Genomic DNA, 16,784 nt, shown 5'->3' with positions numbered 1-16,784 from the left:
TGCCTTACGCTTGTGGATTAACTTCGAAAGTTCTGCCAGTTCTATTTTAGCTGTAGGGTTAGAGGCTTTCATACATTGGCGTTTCTTGATCAGATCTTTCGTCTCCTGCGATAGTTTACTGGTATCCTGCCTAACGGAGTTACCACCGACTTCTATTGCACACTCCATAATGATGCCCACAAGATTGTCGTTCATTGCTTCAACACTAAGGTCCTCTTCCTGAGTTAAAGCCGAATACCTGTTCTGTAGCTTGATCTGGAATTCCTTTATTTTCCCTCTTACCGCTAACTCATTGATCGGCTTCTTATGTACCAGTTTCTTCCGGTCCCTCCTCAGGTCTAGGCTAATTCGAGTTCTCACCATCCTATAGTCACTGCAGCGCACCTTGCTAAGCACGTCCACATCTTGTATGATGCCAGGGTTAGCGCAGAGTATGAAGTCTATTTCATTTCTAGTCTCGCTGTTCGGGCTCCTCCACGTCCACTTTCGGCTATCCCGCTTGTGGAAGAAGGTATTCATTATCCGCATATTATTCTGTTCCGCAAACTCCACTAATAACTCTCCCCTGCTATTCCTATGCCATATTCCCCCACTGCCTTGTCTCCAGCCTGCTTCTTGCCTACCTTGGCATTGAAGTCGCCCATCAGTATAGTGTATTTTGTTTTGACTTCACCCATCGCAGATTCCACGTCTTCATAGAAGCTTTCGACTTCCTGGTCATCATGACTGGATGTAGGGGCGTAGACCTGTACAACCTTCATTTTGTACCTCTTATTAAGTTTCAGAACACCTGCCACACTCTCATTAATGCTATAGAATTCCTGTATGTTACCAGCTATATTCTTATTAATCAGGAATCCGACTCCTAGTTCTCACCTCTCCGCTAAGCCCCGGTAGCACAGGACGTGGCCGCTTTTTAGCACTGTATATGCTTCTTTTGGCCTCCTAACTTTACTGAGCCCTACTATGTATATCCCATTGACTGCCCTCTAATTCCTTCAATAGCACTGCTAGACTCGCCTCACTAGATAACGTTCTAGCGTTAAATGTTGCCAGGTTCATGTTCCAATGACGGCCTGTCCGGAGCCAGGGATTCTTAGCACCCTCTGCTGCGTCGCAGGTCTGACCGCCGCCGTGGTCAGTTGCTTCGCAGCTGCTGGGGACTGAGGGCCGGGGTTTGATTGTTGTGTTCATATAGGAGGTTGTGGCCAAGTACTGCACCAAGGTGGCGAATCCTGCTCTGGTGAGGGAGTGCGTTACCGGTTCTGGTCACCGGGATCAGGACACACTCCAGACCTGTTTATGCAATTTTATCAACACGCGGATTTCTTTTTTTTTAATCCGGTGGAAAGTTGCGTGGCACCGGGATTTGAACCACGGACCTCTTGCACGCGAGGCGGGTGTTCTACCGCTACGCCACCGCTGCTCCGACAAATGGCTATTGGTGCAGCTATAATAAGGCTCTATAAAATAAGGTAAGGCTGGGGAAGTTGAACATAGGCTGGCTTTACTTGTTTTTCTAGTACTATTCACAGGCCGAGAGGACCAAGAAAAAGAGAGCAAGAGTGGGAGGGAGGGGCAGCAGCCACGACAGCGTCAAGGCTACCCTAGACCCCAGTCACAATTTAAAAGCGAGCTTTCTAGTGGGGCAGTTGGCCCAACTAATGGTGGCGCAGTCATTTTTACAAACAGCATGTACAAGCACAGTTTACTGGAGCTATACGACATGGAAAATGTAGACACGTCTCTCCTTATGAAACCACGCACAAGAGACAAGCTCCAGTGTGTGCAGTTGGCATGTAGCATGCACACTAATGATGACCGATGCTGCCATTACACAGAAGCATGCTTGAAAACAAGCCTTCACTACTCCTTGTTAAATAGTACAGGCTGTAAGCATACACATCGTGGAGGTTACCCTTCGAACAGCTGACGACGCATGCTTTGTGTTTTGGACCTGCTGTGGCTTAAAAGTCTTTTTCGAGGGTTTGCCTCTGTTTGTAGGATTGTGGTTTTTTTCCAAAGGCAACTTCGTGTTTGGCACCTTCAGAATATTCGGAGCGAGCACTGCTTTAACTGCTGAGTAATAATGGAGATACAAGTCATGCTTCTGTATTCCCTAGGCAACTACACACATGTAAATGATATGCTCTCCTGTCACACCGTAAGGCCATCCTGCCAATGAGATTGGTTGCACCGCAAGAGTGGCGTATGAGCGTCATGGGTGGATTGATGGGCCAGCCTTGGGGTGGCATCAGGAACTTCAATGTCAACCGCAACTCCAAAATTTTTATGACTTCCAACTCTCACATTAAGTGCTTGAGCCTTACTTTGTATTTCACATTAAAATTTATATCAACTAAAATACTGAACACATTCTTACCGTATATCAGGGTCACATCCTTTAAGTGACATAAATATAAGTATTATGAAGTTCTATTTCCCTCGGAAAACCTCAAAGGCAAAAATATCTTCCAACAACTTTTTGTTTCTATTTTGCATTAATATTAGTTGCACAGCATGTTCTTTACAATGCATCTGCTCAAATGAAAACATATGCAATGTGTGTGTATGTAATAAAGTATTTCGAGCTATGAATTCCAAATAACTATTATAACAAATGAATGTGAATAATATTGTTACGTAAGAAGATGCAGATGAAAAGCTATATACAAGTATATTTACAACGTAATATGCCGCACTTGGCCAAGAGGCAACAGCCCGCGCTAGCCTCTAATCGTCGTCGTCGTCTTCTTACTGCTCGCCTCTTCGTCATTGGTAATAATATTCCGTAGCACTACCCCCAGCGTCAAAAGCGCCGTCCCGGAGCGACTAAAGGCCGGACTCGGAAGCAGTGTAGTAGGCCTTGAGCCTGCTGACGTGCACGACATCACTAGATTCCAGAGTAGAAGACGAGGTTGAGCTCACAGGAGCAATTTCATACGTCACAGGCGTCACCTGGCGCAGCACGCAGTAGGGCCCTGTGTATCGCGAAAGCAGCTTTTCTGAAAGCCCGACGTGACGAGAGGGCGACCACAGGAGCACGAGTGCACCAGGCGAAAACTGTACGTCACGGTGGCGGGCGTTGTACTGACGCTGCTGCGTGGTTTGCGAGTCCGTCAGTCGAGCACGGGCAAGCTGGCGTGCATGGTCGGCGAGGGCGATGGCGTCGTGCGCATACTCGCTTGTTGAGATAGAAGCAGGAGGAAGTGCCGTGTCAAGGGGCAAGGTCGGTTCGTGACCGTAGAGTAGATAAAAGGGAGAAAATCCGGCGGTGTCGTGCCGGGAAGAATTATAAGCAAATGTGACGTAAGGAAGGGCAATGTCCCAGTCGTGGTGGTCCTTGGAAACGTACTTGGACAGCATATCGGTAAGAGTACGGTTTAACCGCTCTGTCAGGCCATTGGTTTGAGGATGGTATGAGGTAGTCAGCTTGTGTTGAGTGGAGCAGGAACGTACAATGTCGGCGATAACTTTCGAGAGGAAGTTACAACCACGGTCAGTGGGCAGCTGTCGCAGGGCGCCATGAAGTAAGATAATGTCACGCAAGAGAAAGTCCGCGACGTCAGTGACGCAACTGGTAGGGAGAGCCCGCGTGATAGCGTATCGGGTGGCGTAATCAGTTGCGACGGCTACCCATTTGTTCCCAGAGGATGACGTGGGAAAGGGACCGAGGTGGTCTAATCCAACACGAAAGAACAGTTCCACAGGGACAGTGATCGGCTGGAGATGACCGGCAGGTAGCACCTGAGGTGTTTTCCGACGCTGGCAGGTATCACAGGCAGCAACATAGCGTCGGACGGAGCCAGCGAGACCAGGCCAATAGAAGCGGCGGCGGACGCGGTCATAAAAGCGGGTTACGCCAAGATGTCCTGCAGTAGGTGCGTCATGCATCTCAAAGAGCACAGTCTGTCCTAGATGTTTTGGCACGGCAAGAAGAAGATCAGATCCGTCAGGGAGGAAGCCCAAGGACGGTAACCTGGCGACGGCCGAATTGGCACTTCGATGCGTTCAGTTGCAAACCGGCGCGACGAAAAACGTCCAGGACTGCTGAGAGGCGCTCGAGGTGCGTAGCGAACACAGGGGAGCATACTATAACGTCGTCCAAGTAGCACAGGCATGTGGACCATTTGAAACCGTGAAGAAGGGAGTCCATCATGCGTTCAAAAGTGGCAGGAGCGTTACACAGACCGAACGGCATCACTTTGAATTGATAAAGACCGTCCGGAGTTACAAAAGCAGTTTTCTCGCAGTCGAGATTGTCCACGGCAATTTGCCAGTAGCCGGAGCAGAGGTTAATAGAGGAGAAGTAGCGAGCACCACGGAGGCAGTCAAGGGCGTCATCGATCCGAGGTAGGGGATACACGTCCTTTTTGGTAACCCTGTTAAGGTGCCGATAATCCACGCAAAAGCGCCATGAGCCATTCTTTTTTTACCAGTACAACAGGTGACGCCCATGGACTACATGACGGTTGTATGATGTTCCTGGCAAGCATTTTGCGAACTTCTGCGTGAATAACTTGACGCTATGCTGGTGACACTCGATATGGGCAGCGATGAATAGGAGGGGCATCACTGGTATTAATGCGATGTTTAACAGCTGTAGTTTGGGCCAAAGGACGATCGTTAAAGTAAAAAATATCGTTGTAGGAAAACAGAACGCGGTAGAGCTCACGAGTGTGCTCGGACGGCATGTCGGGCGCAATCATTTTCTGTAAGTCGGCGATGGTACAAGTTGTCGACTGCGATGGCAGAGGAGGATCGGCTGAATTGTCGTCTACCTCAATAGATGCTATTGAGTGATCCTCGAATGAGCAAAGCTGGGCCAGAGACATCCCACGTGGCAGCACTTGTGTCATCAAGCCAAAATTGACCACTGGCAGGCAGATGCAATTCGCCATAATAGATAAAACGGTATGAGGCACCGTGATCCCGTGTGTAAGGAGGACGTCTTGCATAGGAGCCACGATATAGTGACCGTCGGGCACTGGTGGGGATGACACTAGGTCAACGTAAGTCAGTGCCGAAGGTGGCAAGCGAACGAAGTCAACGGAACTGAGGCGACTGGGGTGTGGTTCAGCGGGATCCAGAACAGGCAGGTCAAGGCAGAGAGTACTGGCGGAACAATCGATGAGAGCAGAATGTGCGGAGAGGAAGTCTAAGCCGAGGATGATGTCGTGGGGACAGTGGGCGATGACTGTGAATAGCACAATTGTGGAGCGATCGGCGAAGGAGACACGGGCGGCACACATACCAATTACGGGGGCTGTTCCGCCATCGGCGACACGGACAACATGCGTCGTGGCGAGCGTGATTATTTTTTTCAGGCGGGTACGAAGGTCAGCGCTCATTACCGACAAATGCGCCCTAGTGTCTATAAGAGCAGATACAGGAACACCGTCGACTTACATGTCAAGAAGGTTCAGATGAGTGGGCAACGTCAGTGGAGGATTTGGCGGCGTAGGGAGCAATGCAGCGTCACCTCGAGGCGCTGCATCATCTAGTTTTCCGGCTGGGAGCGGCGTCCGAAGGGAGTCGGCGAAAAGGAACGACGGGGCTGGGGAGAGCGAGATTGTCGTCGTTGGGGCGAAGGTGAACGAGAATAGGGGCGGTTCGGCACAGGAGAGTCAGTGGCGGCATTATCGGAGCGTGCGGCATAGGGACGAGAAGGGCCACCTGAGGGGCGAGTGTAGGCAGTATAAGCAGACTGGGTCGGGGAAGTCCAGCGACTTCGACAGTGCCGAGAAATGTGCCCGATGCGACGGCAGTGAAAACAAATGGGCTTGTCGTCAGAAGTGCGCCATTCAGATGGGTTGCGGAAACGTGGTGGGTAAGAAGATGCGGGACGGTGCGGAATCGAAGTAGTCGGATGGGTATCAGGGCGATGGGCCGAGCAGATGGTGTGAAGGCCCATGTTTTCGAACTCCTAGCAGACAACTGCCTGGATCAGGGAAACCGTGACTGCAGGTGCGTTGGTGGGGCTGGATTCGAAGGCAGCCAGATAGGCGGCCTCAATCTCACGCCGGACGATCTTGGTAATATCGCGAGTGTTGTTGGGACGAGGAGTGTCGGCACAGGAAGATGTCGCTGGGGTGTTGGGCAAACGGGCAAACTGCTGGTCGATACGTCGGCTTTTAGCGAGTTCCAGGCGGCGGCACTCTTTTATAACAGCATCCACAGTCGCGACGTTGTTGAATACGAGCAAGTTGAAGGCGTCATCGGCAATGCCTTTGAGGATATGGGATACCTTGTCTGACTCAGTCATGTGTGCTTCAACTTTGCGGCATAGAGCCAAGACATCCTGAATGTACGTGACATAGGGCTCTGTTGACGTCTGCACACGGCCGAAAAGCGCCTTCTGCGCAGCAAGTTTGTGACCGTAGGGGTTGCCGAACAAGTCTTGGAGCGTTTGTTTGAGCGAATCCCAACTGGTGAGCTCATCTTTGTGCATCCGAAACCAAACTCGAGGTATGCCACCGAGGTAAAAGACTACGTTGGCGAGCATGATAGTAGGGTCCCACCGGTTATTGCGGCTGACGTGTTCGTACAGGCTGATCCAGTCATCGACATCTTCCCCATCTTTGCCCGAGAATACGCCAGGATCACGAGGAGCAGGGAGAGTGATGTAGGTCGTCGAAGTGGCAGCAGGTGTCGGGGGCGGCTGAGTCTAGTTGTCATCGCCGGGAGCCATGAAGCTAGGCTCGACGTACCGTCCACTGCAAAGCTCTGCGACGAGGTACAGGGAACGTCTACCTCTACCAGATATGTTACGTAAGAAGATGCAGATGAAAAGCTACATACAAGTATATTTACAACGTAATACGCTGCACTTGGCCAAGAGGCAACAGCCCGCGCTAGCCTCTAATCGTCGTCGTCGTCTTCTTACTGCTCGCCTCTTCGTCATTGGTAATACTATTCCGTAGCAATATTCAGGGTTGGACAAAGCCCAAATACATGTAAATGAATGAATAGAAATGGTTTACTTCGAAGGTGACACCACAAACTAACAAGAAACAAATGCTACAACTCAACCCTACTAAGATTACATTCTTTTTTTTTCTAGATCATTAGAGAAAGTGTCAGGTACATAGACCTCACCCCCTGCTTCAAATCCACCTTCAGCTTTCATTTGGATATTCTAATGTTTTCTTGGCATGCACAGGTGCAATATTTCAGAGAAATTATCGCCATGAGATCTACCTACCAGATTTATTCTATTTCCACTATGCAAACTTAGTTAGGGGCCCTCCGACACATGCAGTTAGCATAATATTACTAATAAAGGCACAGACATTGTCTTAATGTACCGGATGTCCTTTTTAGTGTTAAAATAATTTTTTTAAATCACCTCTGGCATATATAACATGAATCTACTCATTGAGCTCGATTACTCCAAGAGGCAACCCTCACTTGCACTAAACATCAAAATCTACAATTGACTACTTAAATTTTTGCTAATGAACATTATAACTAATTACTTTACTGCACATGCAGCAATGTATAAAAATAAAGCCAATGATTTCACAAGGTACACTCACTTGGAAAAAATTTTGAAACTCCAGAACTTTATAGAGTGCTAAGCAGCCTAAATCTTGGTCTCCACATTGGTGATGCACTATCTAGCAAGCACAGTGCGATCGGAGATGGTTGTTCGGCGCGTTCGTTCGGTTACCGGCGCGCGCGATTGGCCTACTCCGCGCCGACGTCGCCAGCCGCGGGGCGCCGCCCCGTTTTTGGTGACGTCAAAATGACGACACGCTCCTGTCAATCATCCGCCCACCGAGCATTTCGTCCGAACGCGACGGGAGTTGAGTAAGTTTGGAGCGATCATACGGCTTCGCATGGCGCGTCTGGTGGATTGGATTGGATCCAACAAGCGGCCTTTTCGGCTGCGGAATGGCAGGTTTGAATCCAATTCATAGTTTAATTCTAGAAAATGGCGCTTCCGTTGGAAATTTAGGTTGTTGCGCTGGCTTTTCTAGAGGAAGGAGGAGAGCGGGTGGCGGTGCGAAACGCGTTTGAAGAGATGGCAGAAAGTGAATTCCGGCGTCGTTTTTGTTTCTCGAAACAAATAATTCGTTGGTTGTACAGAGAAATCGACAAGATCATCGGTGCCAGCGAGCCACTGGGATGTTGTCGCTGCCTCTTGAAAAGTGCGCCACTCTTCCCGTCGTTTTTTTTTTTCTTTTTCCTTCTCGCTGTGCGCGACACCACCTAGGGACGACGCAAAGAACCTAATAGTTATAAATTGCAGTAGTCACACGTACTACTATTTGAAAACGTGTTTGGGCTTGAGAAGAAAAAAATACATTTCTTTAGATAAAGATTTAATTCACTTGGAAGACGAGAAACATTTGGTTTTGTAGTACACTGTTTGCAAGCAGACGACAAACGACGCAAGTAAACTTCCGGGGAGGTCACCGCTTTCTGATTGGCTGCTCTCTCCGCCCCGCTGTCACAAATTTTGCATACTGCAACTCTGTGACGTTGCAGCAACTGAACAGAACGCGTATCGAACAAAATATCTCCGATCGCGCCCCAGCTTAACCACAACCTTCTATATCTTGTAATGCCTGCCCAGTCACGTCACTCAGCAATGCATGGGAGCCAGTAGTTCACTGTAGTGACACTGCATTCACAGTCATTTGACTCATGTTTTTGCTCTAGCATAGGCAACTTTAGGTGGACACTACTGCTGTTCTGTAGCAGTCCGTGCCCGCTCCTTGCCTTCTGCCCGACATGCTACGAATGATAGTTGGCGTGTCCCTATAAACTGTGACCAATAACTGGGAAAGTGGCGCCATCTTAGGGACCCCTGGCTTGGCATCACTGCGCCGGCATTGAAAAAATACTGGAGGATATGCCTTGACAAAGCCCGTATGTGCGATGAGACTTGCGCATTTCAAAGACTACAGCCAAAGACTAAACACAACATGGTTTAGCAGATTGAAACTGTTGAGTAACCATGCTTCTTCCATGGTTTTCTCCATGATTTCATTGATCAGGAACTTTTATTCATCACGTAAGATCAACAGCTGGGCTGAAGTGGCTCACTTGGAAGAGGCAGACCCCACAGTGCAAAGTGCTTGCACATTTGATAGATGACATTTTCCAAGAGAAAAAGAAGCAAGGCAGGTGTTAATAAGAGGGCGGCCATACTGGCTGGCCGAAGTTTGTTTTTTGCCCTTGCTCAGAATGCATTCTACTAATTCTGCTTGAGTGTTATATGTGCTATTGCTAGCTTAAAGAAGCTCCTGAATCTCTGCTGCTCGAAGCACTTGTACTTTTTGGACACAAAAGCAGACAAAACACATTTAAATTGCTAGCTTATATATTCATTTCTATTATTTTTGTTATACTGAACTTGTAATAAAATTAATTATAACATAGGTGAGCAGCAGAGCAAATGTGATACGTGCAGCTCTTGAGTAACTGAGCTCTTTACAGCGATAATAAAGAAATAATAATAAATTCTAGTAAATGCAAAACATGCACTATTCCTATAGATTGCATAATAGTGGTGCTTGAAGGTGGCTATGGCAGTAGCATGCATGCAGTGTCTATGGCCTGCAGAAAGCCGTATATAATTGCCTTTCACGGCAACAAATATATGGTGCTTTAACCGTATATGTTCTGCGGCGTGGCATCGAATGCAACAAGTGCTCCGATGAAAGCGCACCAGAACGCATCAAAGTGCTCCGGTGTTGCACTGAGCGACGGCCACATTGCAAGACTGCTGCGGCGTCCGAACTCACTGGTGACATCACCGCCCGCCAGGATATATGATTTGGTGCGCTGGCAGGCGTCTTGGTATGGGGTTTGAACTGTTGTCTGTTGTGGTCTTCCAACAGTGCGTCTGCACCGACACAGTAGCGGCAACGCAACATGGTGTCAGAAGTTTCCAACTAATGTCAGGAAAGTAGCCTCATGCTGTGCTTTTTCGCTATGGATCTCTCTACAAAGAGGCACAACACCACCACCGTGCCTGGTGATGACCCAAGACCACCTTGCTCTGGAATGTTGGCCACCCAGCCACCATCACACTTCAACTTCGAAAGAACGTCCAAATGGCCAGCATGGTCGTGAGAATTAGATGACTACCGGATTGCGTCAGGATTGAACTAGTGCAACGAGGAAGCTGAAGTCCAGACTCTGCTTAACACAATGGGCAAACAAGCAAGGACGATATGTCAAACCTTCGGCTTGCCGGAAGATGATGCCAAGAAATACGAGGTTATGCAAGGCAAGTGTGATAAGCACTTCGTGGCTGCTCGCAATGTCATTTATGAAAGTGCTTGCTTTCACAGCAGAAGCCAGAATTCAAGAGAGTCCATTGACAACTTTGTCACAACTGTGCACACGCTTGCAGACTGGTGCGACTTCGGCACTTTCAAAGACAGAATGATTCGCGACTGCTTTGTCCTTGGCTTCAAGGACGCGAAGCTCTCCGAAACGCTGCAAATGGATGCCGACCTCACGCTGGCAAGCGCCGTCGCCAAGGCCCGTTTCAAAGAAACAGTACAAAAACAACAACAGCAGTTGCAAAACGTCGGTTCGTCCGTTACAAAAATGGAAATAGATGTGGACGCTATTGAGAAAAGCGCGTCTTCGCAACCTCTTCGAAAGGAGGATCTCACGCATCAGGTAGGGGGCACGGCAACTCAAGTCAAAGCGCAGCGGTGTCTGTTCTGCAGGCAAGCGTCACATCCAAGGCTTGTGTACCCAGCAAAGTGCTACCATTGCAATGTGAAGGGACACTTAAGCGCAGTCTGCCGCAAGAGCGGTTCTGAGGTTTCTATACCAAGAAGAATGGACCACAACGAAACGACAAATACTGTCTGTTTGATAGTTGCCTGTTTCCAACTAATAACCGCATTGAACTTTCCCAAAACCTTTAGTCGATTTCCGCTGGGTCCCATTAGAACTATGCCCGTTTTATTTAAATTTGATGGGATCCCAGGGAAAGTTGAAGGCAGCGACTACCAGTAAACCAGCTAAGGAGCATCTTTGCATGGCATGGTATTCCTGAAGTTGTGTTCTCAGACAACGGAACGCAGTTTATCTCATCAGCATTTTATTCTTTTTTTCAAGAATATGGGTTCCGACATGTCACGTCCAGCCCGAGATATCCACAGGCCAACGGAGAGGTCGAGAGGATGGTTAAGATGATAAAAACTCTTATTCAGAAATCCCATGATCCGTACCTAGCCTTATTAGGGTACATTGATACCCCCGTACCATTGGGGAAAACTTCTGCCGAGCTCTTGATGGGCTGGCGACTGCGTACTACGATTTCCTTGCACCCCATGAAGCTTTCACCCGAGGTCGTCAACCTGAAAAGGGTTCGTGATGAAGATTGTGTAGTCGGGGAGAAGCAGCGGAAGAACTTCAATTGCGTCATGCGGCCTCAAATATTCCACCCCTGCGGCCAGGGAATAGTGTGTGGGTGAATTAATGTAAAGCAGCAGGCATTTTCCTACGGACGCCAAGAGACCAAGGTCCTACGTCACCAGAATGGACTCTGTAGTACAAATCAAGAGAAATCAGAGGGCTCTCGTGTGGCTTGAGCCAAATACTTATGACAAGGTGGGAAGTTAACACTTCCCACAGGGCGTAAGCTCGCCCAACACTGCCAGAAATTTGGTCCATCTGGCAAGTGAGCAGTCTGCCTTGTCAGATGATAGTAAAGAAAGACAGCTTGTTCCGTTGCCTGCGTATCAACCGAGTGCTTACGTGACATGCTCGGGAACAAGAGTGATTGTACCGGAACCATATGGATACGAGCAGTGAAAATTTTTGCAGCCTGTTTCAAGTTTGCTTGTTGTGCTTCCACTGTCCAAAGTGCTGTATTGTGTGACCAATGTGACTCATCTTTTTTGTACCAGTGCAGCGATATTACAGGACGGATCCAAGATTTTAAAAAATGGGGAAGATGTGGCGTTGCATCGAACGCAAGCAGTGCACCGGGGGGGTTTTACGTGCCAAAACCACTTTCTGATTATGAATGCAAGCAGTGCACCGGTAAACGCGCACCGGAATGCATCAAAGTGCTCCGGCATTCCACTGAGCAACGCCCGCGTTGCAACACTGCTGCAGCATCCGAGCTCGCTGGTGACATCACCGCCCGTCAGGATATATCAAGGGGTGCACTGACGACAAACAGGGGCTTCTGGGTGCGGGGCTTAAACTGTTGTCTTTTGTGTTCTTCCAATGGTGTGTCTGCGCTGACGCAGTGGCAGAAACTCTACATGTGTCTACATAGCAAGCAAGGAAAAGCACGCAGTACTGCTGCCACAATATCGTAACCATATGTGTCCATCAAGAATGTTGGCGTGTGCAATAATAAACTTTATCGCATTGGACTAGCTGATAAATCGAACAAAAGGAGACGTTGGTGGCCTTCAAAATGCAGTGATAGAGAGTTGGACAATGCCACTGCGTGACGGGGTAACACTGAGCTTAGTGTGACAAGTTGGTGGCGCCGTGCTCCCCCACCTCCTCTGTCTTCTGCATTGGATTGGCGCGGCTCGCTACATGCTCGCGCTCACATTTCCGAGCACAGATTGGCATAACCCTGCTTTTAGCACTGGGCTTTTAACAGGTCGCTCGATGCTCGCGCTAAAAGGCGTCAGCTATCACAGACACGCTTTTTGCCATGTGTTCGCCGCATAAGCACAAATAAGTGTGCGCCTGCTTTTCGCACTGGGCTTTTAACAGACAGCTAGCTGTTCGCAATTAAAGATGAAGTGCGCGTCACCAAGCACAGAAGCGTTTTGCCGTGCATATAAGCACGCAGGAATGCCAGAAAGCCAATACGCAACGGGACAGGAAACTATGCTCTATATTTCCTTTACTTTGTGATGTACCTTCACACTGGGTAGCGCCGAGCGATGGCTTCTAACAACTTCGTGGACCGCATCACGGGCGTTCACACGCAAAAAAAAAAAAAAGAAAAAAGAAGAAAGAAAGACCGCCGTGATTGCTTAGTGGCTATGGTGTTGGGCTGTAAGCACGTGGTCGCAGGATCGAATCCCCGCCACGGCGGCCGCATTTCGATGGGGCGCGAAATGCACAAACACCCGTGCACGTTAAAGAACCCCAGGTGGTCCAAATTTCTGCACAAATTTCTGCAGTCCCTACTACGGCGTGCCTCATTATGAGATCGTGGTTTTGGAACGTAAAACCGCATCATTTATTTTTTTAATAGAAAGTTATTGGCGAAAAGTGAAGCGCCATTTACTCACCACAACTGCACCGCTACTGGAGTCGCACCTGATATGGTTGTGGCGGCAGTCTAATTAACATCCATGTGCGCTGCAAAGACTCTCTTCTGCGTTTGTTAGAAACCATCGCTCGGCTACTTAGTGTATAGGTACATCACAGAGTAACGGGAAAACAAAGCTTAGTTTGCTGTCCCTTTGCTTGTATGCTTCATGGCATTCCTGTGTGCTTGTATACATGCACGGCAAAAAGCGCGCGTCTGGGCTAGCCGACGCCTTTTAGCGCGAGCAGCGAGCGACCTGTTGACAGCCCAGTGCAGACAGCAGGCGCACACCAATCTGTGCTCGGAAATGCCAGCGCAAGCATGTAGCGAGCCGCGCCAACCAATGCAGAAAACAGGAGGAGGGAGAGCGCGGCGCCGCCAATTTGTGACGCTAAGCTAAGCGTTACCGCATCAAGGTGCCAACCCAAAAAGATGCTTTACCAATGGTGAAATGAACAGCCATCAACCACGGGCTGAATTAGTTAGACCTTACGCCACCTGCATGGCTGTCGAGCTGGCGTCGAAGCGCTGGCGGGGCCCCAGTCGGCCGCCTTCCTCGACGGGGAAAGCGAGCCGCGGGTCGGTCTGGCTTCGGCGTCCCGAAGCTCTCTCCACGAAGGCGCCGTCGCCGCTTTGTTCCCAACCGAAGGGCAGCTGAGCCGAGACACGCTTGCGTTTGCCCGTTCGCGGGTGCGTCCACTGCGTGCGCTGTCCCAGATGGTCGGCATAGTAGACGGAGCCGTCGCTCGCAACGCGCTCCTCCCAGCCCGCTGGTAACTCGTCCTCGCTATCGGTCTCCGGAAGCAAGCTCGACATTTTCGCAACCTATTTGTAGAGGAAGGGCCCTGACGACGGCTACGATTAACGACGCCGCGATCAGGGAGAGCGACTTTTGGCGTCGGTCAAACCTGCATGTTTTGCCGCTGCGAGTGCTGGTAGGGTGGCTAGAAGGGGAGGTGTGAATACCGGTGGCGCTATCCTTCGGGCGCGCGTGACCCCCTTGCGCACCGATGCCACCAGGAGGAATGTGGCGCTGCCGCTCGCGGCGGGGGACTCGTAGCCGTGCTGGCCTGCGCCTCCGCTGTCAGTTGGTCTCGGCGCCCCTTTTGGAGTGTTCCTCGCGACAATCCGTAATTCGAGGGCGAGATGCAGTCGGCAGCGAAAAAGAAGACGGAGCTTTGTGTCCGGATGTGATACTGGGTGCAAGAAAACCTCAGAAAAGGTATCTCTTCCGTGCCCCTGCCTGCAAACAAGCATTTGCCAAACGGGATCGAGTGGTCCCAATGGTCAGGCCAGGCTCATTGAAGCTATGACGTCGAGGTTCCCTGCAGAAGTCATGAGGTTATTTTAACATAGTTTTTCTCTCAATATGGCGCATGATTGTTCTCTTTGGTATTTCAGATGGGGCAGCAAGAAAGAGGCCACCCTTGATGAAACTCTTCCGTTTCTTGATGAATGGGAGGCTCACTCCAATGGGCTCGGCTTTCTTAGTAACAGTACTTCTGAGGGGCTGACGATGACCATCCATTCAACAAAACACCTTCTAAAGTACCTCACCGACAATGCTGACATCATGTACATGATGACTTCGAAACTGAGCCAAGACCGCGCCTAGAGCAATGTTTTGGCGTTGTGAGACAAGCGAGTGGGGCAAATAATCATCCTACCCCACCTCAATTCATTCTAGTCATAAGGTGTGTATACGTGCAAGCTTGGTATATAGTACCAATGTTTTACAGAAGTTCGGCATGCTTAAGTAACAAATGTTGCTTGCGCACATCCAGGTGTCTTAGTTTCTAGAACCTCACAAGGAGCCCCAAGGACGGCAATGTGTCGTCGGATGTCCTGGGGTTGTTATCTGTTGGAGAGGTGCTGGCTGAACAAGAAAGCCACAGTGAAGACAGCGTGAAGGCTGTGCCAACAGATGCCGTGCAAGTGGCTGTGGACCACCAAAGTTATGTAGAGCACCGCAGCGACGCACGGCTTAAAGTTTATTACATTGCAGGTTATAGGGCGAGAAGGCGTGTTTTGCCCACACATTGTGAAGACTGCAAAGCAGCATGTCTTAGTGATAAAGGCAATATCCCCAGAGAACTTCCATCAGAGGCATCCAAAGAGTGGCACCTTGAGGGCCTTTTATATCCCTCAGAATCGTTCTATAAGCTGGACAATGCCCTTGAAAACAAGCTCACTCGTTTATTCAGTATAACACCCGCCGTGGTTGCTCAGTGGCTATGGTGTTGGGCTGCTGAGCACGAGGTCGTGGGATCGCATCCCGGCCACGGCGGCCGCATTTTGATGGGGGCGAAATGCGAAAACACCCGTGTCCTTAGATCTAGGTGCACGTTAAAGAATTCCAGGTGGTCAAAATTACCGGAGCCCTCCACTACGGCGTGCCTCATAATCAGAAAATGGTTTTTGGCACGCAGAACCCCATAATTTTTAATTCAGTGTAACACGCTGGCATGCCAAAGCTGTGGCCGAGATTTTGCAGTCAATTGGTTAAACATCAAAGATTGGTTGCCTAGACCATTCTGCTACCCTGACAGCCTCAGTTATACGTTTTTATTGCCTCACAGAGATTCACTTTTTGCTTAAAGGTGTCAATCAGCAGAGCAGTGAGAAGAAACGGAAAACACTGAAACCTTGTGTGTTGTAAATTTTTTTCCTCACTTGTAAATAAACGATTTCATGACCAGATCTGTTGCTTCACCGTCTGCAATCATAGTAAATTGCTTATATGAGCGTCAAAATGACATGCTACAGGTCTGCAAGCGCAGACAAAAAGTGGTTTGTAAACACGTCCAGACGTTATCAGGTATGCAGTTTACAGCTAGGTCTTACGGCACGCATAGGGTGATTGACTGCTAATCTCGAGGACGACGGTCGCATTTTCAGGGAGGCGATAAGCAAGGCGCCTGTGCGCCGTATGATGTCAAAAAAAAAAAAATATGGGGTTTTACGTGCCAAAACCACTTTCTGATTATGAGGCACGCCGTAGTGGGGGACTCCGGAAATTTGGACCACCTGGGGTTCTTTAACGTGCACCTAAATCTAAGTACACGGGTGTTTTCGCATTTCGCTCCCATAGAAATGCGGCAGCCGTGGCCCGTATGATGTCAGTGCGCGTTAAAGAACCCGAAGTGGTCGAAATTATTTCGAAGCCCCCACTAGCCCCTAACACCCAAAGCCAGCTCACGAAATGCGCACAGACGAAACGCGTTTGAATCTCGATACAGTGCGAACTGGGCCCGTAAAATTTCGCAGGTGTAACGATGTGGGCTGACATAACATTGTTGTCATGATAAAGATTAATTCTTTGACGCTCGCAGAAAGCGCGCGATACCCGAAACGGGCTCACTTTCCCTTCGGTGGTAGAGATGCAGCCGACGCGAGGCTGGCGAGGCGCTCATTTCGGCTGCGTGCTTACCCCGCCTTGGTCAACAGCGCCGCCCCGCGGCATCGGTGCGCTGTGGGGTCACGTTTGCGCCGCCGGTATTCACACCTCCCCTACTAGCCA

The 16,784-nt window shown here is 49.5% G+C and overlaps 1 protein-coding gene across 2 annotated transcripts in view; it reads right to left on the bottom strand.

Moving 5' to 3' along the window:
- The window catches only part of Wwox (WW domain-containing oxidoreductase), a 30,808-nt gene extending 16,531 nt beyond the window's left edge, over positions 1–14,277 (bottom strand). The window contains exon 1 of one of the 2 annotated variants that reach the window (XM_075682835.1): positions 13,753–14,277. In XM_075682835.1, coding sequence (XP_075538950.1) covers positions 13,753–13,992 — 240 coding nt within the window. In that variant the 5' untranslated portion in view covers positions 13,993–14,277. The remainder of the gene's footprint in view (positions 1–13,752) is intronic. The other variant, XM_075682834.1, reaches the window with a different exon arrangement.
- Positions 14,278–16,784: the final 2,507 nt, after the last annotated feature.

The sequence above is a fragment of the Dermacentor variabilis genome, chromosome 2 (genome assembly GCF_050947875.1).
Source record: "Dermacentor variabilis isolate Ectoservices chromosome 2, ASM5094787v1, whole genome shotgun sequence".
Lineage (NCBI taxonomy): Eukaryota > Metazoa > Arthropoda > Arachnida > Ixodida > Ixodidae > Dermacentor > Dermacentor variabilis.
The sequence above is the reverse complement of the archived record's forward strand: the minus strand, read 5'-3'. Positions and strand labels throughout refer to the sequence as shown.